This window comes from Bactrocera tryoni, unplaced genomic scaffold, assembly GCF_016617805.1.
Source record: "Bactrocera tryoni isolate S06 unplaced genomic scaffold, CSIRO_BtryS06_freeze2 scaffold_64, whole genome shotgun sequence".
Taxonomy (NCBI): domain Eukaryota; kingdom Metazoa; phylum Arthropoda; class Insecta; order Diptera; family Tephritidae; genus Bactrocera; species Bactrocera tryoni.
Window position 1 is genome coordinate 406,038 of NW_024396310.1, and position 9,772 is coordinate 415,809.

Sequence of the window (9,772 nt, forward strand, 5' to 3'; positions counted from 1 at the left end):
CTAACAATTACAATAGTTAGTAAATATGTAGGTGTGTAAGAAATTCTCTTTACTTACATTGCACGGCGAACGCTGGTGATGATGGCATACTTTGGTTTATTATATTATCCTCTTGGCCAAAACGTGATGACGACGGCACCAGACAAGACAACATTGGAATGAGATTTCTTTGTTTGCACGCGGACTTTTGTGCTTATTCCTTGCCAAGTTGTATTAGCAAGAGCGGCGGCAATGACACTTTATTTTTGAGCGTGTTAGAGCATTATTGCACTTGGTAATATTTATTTAGTTATTATTTTAATTTAACAATGAAAATTTGTATTTTGTAAATTTTGCGTTTGGAAGTTTGCTGCTGGTTGATGTCTCGATTTTCATTGGAAAATGGCGGTGTGGTAAGCAGCTAAACAAATTGCTAATTTTGTTGCTCAAACATAGAACTTGCCAAAAATACACAGTGTGTGCTAAATGTTTGCACTTACTTTTGCTAATTAATTTATTTATGACACTTTTAGTTAGTAATTTCAGAGGCTCTCATCAGTGTTTTCGTTATTTAGCAGCGGCAAAGCAACCGGTTGTTTAGTGGAGCTGCGAGTGTGACACTTCAACTTTTTTCACGCAAGAAAATACGTTTTTTAACTTCTTTAAACACACGTTTTCAGTTTGCTTTTTCAACGTTTTTTGTATTTTTGCGAACTTTCAGCAATATACACCTTGGGGACTTATTTACTGTTGTATTCACTGTTTATTCTTACTGAACAATATTTACGTATAGCCATATGTATAGGGTATACAATATTTTCCGATTCGGCTTTGTTATTTATTTCAACACTTTATCTGGCAAATAGTGAAATCCAAGGTTTCAATTTGCTTTCAACTGAATTTGAATTAAATTATTTTTCGGGAACAACGTGTGTGTTGACCGCGCGACGTTCTGGTCGCTACTACAATATTTTGTGATGACTTTTGTGTGGCTGTTCCGCAAGCATGTTGCCGTTCTGCCGTGCTGCGTGGCTGCTGGCGGCCGCAGTCGGCACTCGGCTTGCATGTGCCGCCAACGGCTTCGTCCCAGTTGGCAGCGGCGTTGGCGAAGACGCTACCACCGCTTGCCATGCTTGTGTGTGAATGTGTGCGAGTCGCAGAGCTGTGCCAAATTGGAACCAGGAGGGATGGGTTCTAACAGTAGCGATAGCACACACGAGAACTACCCACCAATCCAACAACAACCACCAACAACAGCATCATGCGCCGCTCTGTTAAGTTTCGTCTGCCGTGTGCTCCGTGTCCGATCAGCAAATAAGAACAAATTTACCCTGTGCTCTTTCTGTTTGCTCAGCAATGCACAGATGAAAACACGGGCGTATACTCTGCAGAACACAAAATCTTCGGCTACCTTTGCTGTTACCGTAGTGCGTATGTAATTCACAGTTATATATGGTGCACACATACTTATTTACATACACACACAAATACTCTCGTAAAAATCCAATTCCTAGCGTTGATGTGTGTTTTTGTTGATTGTGCCGTTGGCTGCGCTGCTGGCTTCATTTTATGATGCTTTTCGTTTTTTTCATTTCAGTCCCTCCGAGAGGGCGGCAGCGCTCTTCTGCCACAAGGTGCGTAATATTCTCTGTGTTTGGTGTGGTGGTGGAAAGGTGCTTGTGTTGGGGTTAGTTGTGGTGGTAGTTGTGTTGGCGTTTGTGGTGTTGTTTTTGCTGCTTGCGATAACGGTACGCTTGCCATATAAATTTGTGTATAGTTTTGTTGCGTTTATTTGTTTATTCTCTGATTCTCTGCTTTTGCAGAGAAAATAAAAACGTAATTTTGCTGGTGTGCGGCTCTCCGACGTCTCACATTCGTTCATTTCTAGCCACTCGTCTATATTACAGAGCGCGAGAACATGTTCAGACACGAACTGCTAGAATTAACATACTTATGTAGCTGTTACACGGCTGATTTCAGGTTTTTTAATTTTAAATTTTGATGTTATTTTAAGTAAGCTTATGTTAAAAATTGAAAAAGAAATACATAGTATGTACATATATTTTTTATTTACAAAAAGTTAAAAAATATGGTGCTTTGAAGCAATCAGTAAGACCCACAGAAAGTGAGACGTAGTATGTATGTATGTACCTCCTAAATTAAAATTATTATTAAATAAATTAAGTGAAATTTGAAGAAGTAAGCGAGCAACAAGTGTTCGTTTTCTAAAAATGGTGTCAATGTTAAAATAAATATCGAAGGTCGCTCAAGAAAAATAAAGTAAGATCTGGGGCCCACCGTTAGCAACATTTCGTAAAGCGATGAGTTTTTCTTAGTATTATCCAGCTCCATTGTTAGTCACAAAACGGTAAACGGACGAGATTGGTGGATACATTCCAAAATGTACTGTGAGCACACGGTAATTAGAATGGTAGAGCTGCTTCTAGCAAACTACTGTTGCTAATACTAAATAAATGATAACATATTCTTCTTCTTTATTGGCTTACGCGGTTATAGCCGAGCTTATAACATCGCGCAGTACCCGCCGGGAGAAGCATAGAAAGAGGAAGGCCTCCGGTCCGTTGGAAAGACCAGGTGAAGAACGTTTGGAATCTTCAATTGACGCCAAACAACGAAAAGGAAGAATGACTGGCGCACTGTTGCAAATAATAACACAAAAGACTCAAATTTCAATTATTTATTATTTGGTAATATTCTAATATTGTATTGGTTATTGTAAGGTTCATAAGGATCATTTCGACTTCCAATTAATATTTATTCTAAAACGCAAGGTTATATTAATTTGAAGATGGTATTTGAATTCAATAAAAATTTATAATTTCTGTAAAAATTTCTCGGAATTTTGATTAAATCTATAAAATTACAAAAGAAAACATTACCTAATTACGTTATCGTAAAATACGAACTCGCTGAACAGCACCACGGTGCTAAGTACTTATGTTAAAATTTTTTCTTAGAGCCTGTTACCAGTAAAATGTTACCAGAACAGAGAATGTTAATAAGAAACTCTCTATCATTACATTATTACCCGCCATGTTAACGTTACGTAATTATTTACGTAATGATAACTAAAATTATTGGCTTATTTGCTATTTTACCATATGGTGCAATATTTGGAATTTCATTGACTAAAGTGTCACATATGAATGTAGATATATTTATGTATGTATGTACGTATGGACACACGCATACAAATGTAAATTTGCATACATTACTTTACATACAAAAATATGTACATACATACATATGTATGTATGTACATACATAATTATTTTTAATAAATGCGTACCTCATTTGGTTGTAGGTGCATGCACGAGGAAGGGCCATATGGATATAACCGTATACATTGTATATTTCTCAAATAAAAGTATGTACATGAATACATATGTAAATATGTAACTATGTACACACATATGAGTTTTTCTAAGAATAAAAATTGTAGACTTTAAATAAAAACGCGAAAGTTTTAATTTTATTTCAAAAAACATAAAATGCCACAATGTCTCATTCCCATGCATTTAATGTGATTTTAGAAAAAATTTACTTATTTCTGGAAAATTTAAGTCGAATTTTAATTGTTTTTAAATTTTTTGAGAATATTAGTATATGTAATTAGAATTTGATTAACAAAGAGACGCATATATTCAAAATAACGGGTGATCCAAGTAGAGATCGCGCGTGAGTCGTGTCAAGCTGTCATATTGAAATCGTACAAAATATGTAAGTATATATGTATGTATGTATGTATGTATGTATAAGTAGCTTGTGCAAGAACTGAAGCTCCCCGACCTTCCCAAGCGACATCGCATGGCTCAATGGGCTCTTGAAAAGTTCCAAGAACATCCGACGTTCTCAATTTTTCAAATTTTTTCCAGCGATGAGGCCCATTTTTGGCTCAATGGGTATGCTAAATTGACACATTTGCGACGAAGAGCAACCTGAAGAGACTCAAGAGGTGCAATTTCATTCAGAAAAAACAACGGTTTTGTGTGGTTTGTGGGCCGATGGAATCATTTAATTTAATTAATTCCTTAAGATGTTACATGGGTTTACGGGTTTTAAATAATTTAAGTTTTACATTGTCTTATTAAATTCTACAACACCTTCAAAAAATTTTCCTATATTTTCAAGTTGATCTGGGTAATGGTTTCGGAGATACAACCTTGAAGCTTGTTCGCTCCAGACTAGCTGGGCTAAGTACGACGTCTTTAAACGCGTTTTTTTCGAAGTCGGTTGATAAGATTTCTCCAGAGCTACACAACCGATCTTCATAAAAATGTATACAGGTATTTGAGAGCAATTCTTAAAGACTTACTTAAAAAAGTACTATTTCACTTTAAAAGTTCCTGTAAGAAGTTATCCTGCGCATATTTTTTCCGTGGGGTCACCGGCAAAGGCCGAGCTTAAAATATTTGTTTCCAAAAATTTCAAAACTTCTTCTTTAATAGTGTATGTTTGTAGCAATAAAAAATTCTAATAAAATATTTAATTTTTTACATGAGAAAAAAATGTTTTTTACCTGAGGAAATATGTAACCCCACATTTTGTTATAAGTTTATTTGCATGTTCGTTAATGGTCGTGATAAAACAAGTATGTACATAAGTATGTATATTGCCCAATTAGCCTTAATCCCTATTTTCCATTGTATGCATTACATACAGTACATAGTATGTACATACATGTGTATATCAAATTCCATAGAAATATTCATTCCAATTTGGCATCGAAGATTCTTTATCGGCAATCAAGCAAGTGTGAAAACAGTTTTGATTACATATGCATGAGTATTTACCGCTACCGCTTTATAAATAATATTTTCCATTGCAGGAAAATTTCCAGATCAATTACCAATACACACATAGCCACCTTCTGGATTAAGTGCTATTTAAATTCGATAGAAATCACAGCGTTAATGCTGGCGTCCTAAAGTAGTGGTTCATTATATAAAAATTACGTAAGTATACATGTATATATTAAATTTTACGTATGAGTACATATGTATTTATATGTGTATGCATTACCATATACAGAAGTGAATATAATATACACAAACAAATTATATATCAATGTTGTATATATAATATCGAATTGATTTTTAAGAGCATTGATAACTTTTAAAAAAAAAAAACGCATAAAATTTGCAAAATCTCATCGGTTCTTTATTTGAAACGTTAGATTGGTTCATGACATTTACTTTTTGAAGATAATTTCATTTAAATGTTGACCGTGGCTGCGTCTTAGGTGGTCCATTCGGAAAGTCCAATTTTGGGCAACTTTTTCGAGCATTTCGGCCGGAATAGCCCGAATTTCTTCGGCAATGTTGTCTTCCAAAGCTGGAATAGTTGCTGGCTTATTTCTGTAGACTTTAGACTTGACGTAGCCCCACAAAAAATAGTCTAAAGGCGTTAAATCGCATGATCTTGGTGGCCAACTTACGGGTCCATTTCTTGAGATGAATTGTTCTCCGAAGTTTTCCCTCAAAATGGCCATAGAATCGCGAGCTGTGTGGCATGTAGCGCCATCTTGTTGAAACCACATGTCAACCAAGTTCAGTTCTTCCATTTTTGGCAACAAAAAGTTTGTTAGCATCGAACGATAGCGATCGCCATTCACCGTAACGTTGCGTCCAACAGCATCTTTGAAAAAATACGGTCCAATGATTCCACCAGCGTACAAACCACACCAAACAGTGCATTTTTCGGGATGCATGGGCAGTTGGCCACCAAGATCATGCGATTTAACGCCTTTAGACTATTTTTTGTGGGGCTACGTCAAGTCTAAAGTCTACAGAAATAAGCCAGCAACTATTCCAGCTTTGGAAGACAACATTTCCGAAGAAATTCGGGCTATTCCGGCCGAAATGCTCGAAAAAGTTGCCCAAAATTGGACTTTTCGAATGGACCACCTAAGACGCAGCCGCGGTCAACATTTAAATGAAATTATCTTCAAAAAGTAAATGTCATGAACCAATCTAACGTTTCAAATAAAGAACCGATGAGATTTTGCAAATTTTATGCGTTTTTTTTTTTAAAAAAGTTATCAAGTTCTTAAAAAATCACCCGATATTATATTTATTATATAGAGCCAGTACATATGTATGTATGTGCATACACATATATATACATACACATACATAAGTACATATGTATGTATGTACATGTGTAGGTACCGCATGCATGCACCTACTCTTTTTACCCGTTAAAAATAATATAATTTCTTCGCTACTCTTTTCCTCAACCGCTTGGCATTTCCTTGCCAAGCGACGGTGTTGCTTATCAGTTAAAATGCCGAGGTCCATTTTTTATACTTCTTAAGCATAATGGTATGTATGTATGTATGTATGTAAATGAATATGTACATATATAGAAAGATGTACATATGTATGTAGATATGTATGTATATCAAGAAAGAGAGAAATAATCGAAATGCAACAGTGCAACAAAGCAATGCACCTACTAGACTAACTTCAGAGTCTGACTTCAGAGTCAAATGGGCCTCTGTGTATGATGTGTTGTATGTACAAACATACATACATATGTATGCTATCAGAAAAGCAACAAAAGACCAAAAACACATATTACCTAGTAAGTAAAGTGTGTATGTACATATGTGCTTATGTGCAACAAAAGGCTTCACAATTTTTTACAATAAAAACAAAATGTGCGTCATATCACCGGCGACAAATGAAAACAACAACCCATAACCGATTAAACATTGGGTAAAAATTAAGATAACAAAGCAACAACAACTGCACTACTACTGCTCCAAATATCAGCAGCCGTTGGCACAAAAAATGTACCGTACGCAATTAAAAAGAAAATATTTCGAAATCACTAATGTAACACTCCATTATTCAGTCGTCTGCCTCACAAAAGTTCGTGCGTTGCCCATATGTACTATGTATGTATGTGTGCATTGTGCTTGTTTGTGTATCTTGCCCACATTGGGGCAAGGGGTGGAGCTTACGATTTATCGATGCTCATTCTCGCGCTCGTCGCATTTGTAGTGTGTGTGAGAAAATATTATTGTTGTTTGAGGTATTGAGCACTCGTATTATGGGAGGGGGAGCCATGAGCCGCACGCACACACATGCACATGCAGTAATGGCTTGTGCGAAGTGTAAAAAGTGGAATAATTAATGCGCACCTGATTTGAGGTGGATCGCTGGTACACTGTAAAAAATTATGTCGAATTGTTGTTGGGATTGAGTGGATTTGTTCAGAATGTTTGTATGTATGCATGAAGGTATGTAAAAATTGAAAATAATATGGAAATACTTATTTTGTTTATTGGGATTTTCAAAGTATATTGTACATAAGTATGTATATACATATGTACATACATACATATTTATGCCTGTGTATGTTTTGTTGAAATGTCATTGAATATTCTTACTAACCAAGTAAATACATATGTATACTATAATTATAGACAGTTGATTTTGGTTTTAGAATTAGATGAATGACACATTTTGCTGAAAATGACGAATTTCAAGATTTTTCTAAGTTTTCAATGTAAAGGAAGTTCTTCGGCAATCCTTTATTTAGTGATTACAAAAAATGTGTACATAAATAATATAGGGAAATTAAGTAAGAAGGAGCTAAGTACGGATATAACAGAACATTTCATACTCTTGCTACGTGTCAGATGGTGCATCCGTTGAGCTCAATTTTCGATGACTCGTTCGAGCTCCAAAACCTGAAACGAAGCGACATTGTCCGCATAGAGTTGATACTTTACAAATATCCACAAGAACAAGTCCAACAGTGTGTCACACGATCAATCGACCAGCCCAAAACGTGAAATTATCTGCTAACCGAAGTGTTTTCTCAACAAATCCATTGATTGATGCGATGTGTGTGAAGTGGGGTCGTCTTGTTGAAAGCAAATGTCGCCGAGATCACGAGCTTTAATTTCTGGCATCCAATAGTCGGTTATCCGAGGCTGTGTTTTCTTTTTCATTGGTATTGTTTTTTACGTGGCGGGTCCCAAGCCCAGCGCACAACCCTATGTAGGGAATGTTTCGCCTTCTCACATTAGCTCACCTTCGAACGGATGTTCTTAGGCTACCCAGAGGATACTTGGTCAAAGACCGGAAGTAGTGAGCTGCTTGAGCCATGTGTAAAAGAATCGTTTCTGGCCACTCCTAAGTAATGGCGATCAGAGAACTTTCCTCACTTGCGTGAACTTCTACACATGACTCCGCGGTGTCTACGCCAATTAAGAAGAAGAATAGTCGGTTATCATGGCGCGATAACGGTCGCCATTGAAGGCTACGTTCTCACCGGCAACATTTTTGAAAAAAATATGGATCGGTGATTCCACCGGCGTACAAACTACAACAAACTGTTTTCTTTTCTGGATCAAATGGCAGCTCTGGAATATCTTCAGGTTGCTCTCTCGTCCATAATGGGCCTTATCGCTGAACAAAACTTGGCTCGAAAACGTCGGATCTGCTTGGAACTTTTCAAGAGCCCATAGAGCAAAGCGATGTCCCTTGGGAAGGTCGAGTGGCGTTTTATGGGCGTGACAGTGGTCCGATTACGTCCATCTACGGCCTCGTAATTTTTTTTTTGTACTGAGGAACTCGTATAATAAGTTTCATCAAGATATCTCAATTTTTACTCAAGTTACAGCTTGCACGGACGGACGCAGAGACAGACAGTCATCCGGACCTCAACTTTTTTCGTCATCCTGCTCATTTATATATGAATGTTTGTATATACATATAAACCTTAAATCTATCTCGCTGAGTTTTAGGTGACACGTATAACCGTTAGTTGAACAAAACTGTTATACTCTGTAGCAACAAGTTGCAAGAGTATGAAAAGGAGCATAATTGTAATAATTTTGAAACTTCAATCATTTGAAAAACCATTCATCAGCGTGAAGTCAATCAAAGAGAGATTTAAACATACTTATGTAGATACATACATACATAAATATGTATGTGTCTCTACTTATTCCCATTCATATTTTTTTCCCATGCAAAATAATTCGTTTCGGATTCACTTAGGATGCATTCAAGTGACAAGCATACGAGTATATATCGACATACATATGTATGTACATATGTGCTTAAAAATGCTCTGAATATTATATTGTCACATAAAGTGTGAAATCTGTGTGGTTGGGAGAATTTCGAAATTCAATTGTGGTTTGCCAATGTTTCAACAAACACTTGAAGTTCCAATATATGCGACCGCACTTACTACGCTCCGCTATATCCATCTACAAACATACTTATGTGTGTATATGAGTATGTATGTGTATATACATATGTATGTATGTATGTGTATGTAGCGTACAATCTGGGCATTGCCCCCTTTTAACACTTTGAAGCAATCAAACCGGCAAGCGACATCCCCATCCGACTTCAAAGTGGACCTCGGCGTATGCAAGAGTATGTGTGTATGTGTTTCTTTTATGTTGTAAGTGTTATGCACTGGAACTGCGACTAATGACAACAAAAGTTTACTGCTAATTAAAAATTTGAACAAAACATGCGCAATTTAATACTTTTCTTTCTATGTTTTCCTATGCACTTACACTTTAACTTTCATATGTGTGAATGCATTAGTGTATGTATGTTGTATATGATAGCGTGTCTCTTGAAATTTCGAAACTGGACAAGCGGGGTTCACCAATCGCCGCATTTTCTTTTAATTGGGCGTTGTGAGAGTTGGACCTCGGTTTCCCCAAGCACTGGCATCTGGGAAATAACATTCGGAAAAATGCGTCGTAAATTCGTGACCACGTCTTTCGATTAGC

General features: G+C 36.5%; 1 protein-coding gene across 1 annotated transcript in view; it reads right to left on the bottom strand.

Moving 5' to 3' along the window:
• The window catches only part of LOC120781348 (zinc finger protein 1-like), a 53,763-nt gene extending 52,888 nt beyond the window's left edge, over positions 1–875 (bottom strand). The window contains exon 1 of the mRNA XM_040113552.1: positions 58–875. Within this exon, the coding sequence (XP_039969486.1) occupies positions 58–154 (97 nt within the window). The 5' untranslated portion in view covers positions 155–875. The remainder of the gene's footprint in view (positions 1–57) is intronic.
• Positions 876–9,772: the final 8,897 nt, after the last annotated feature.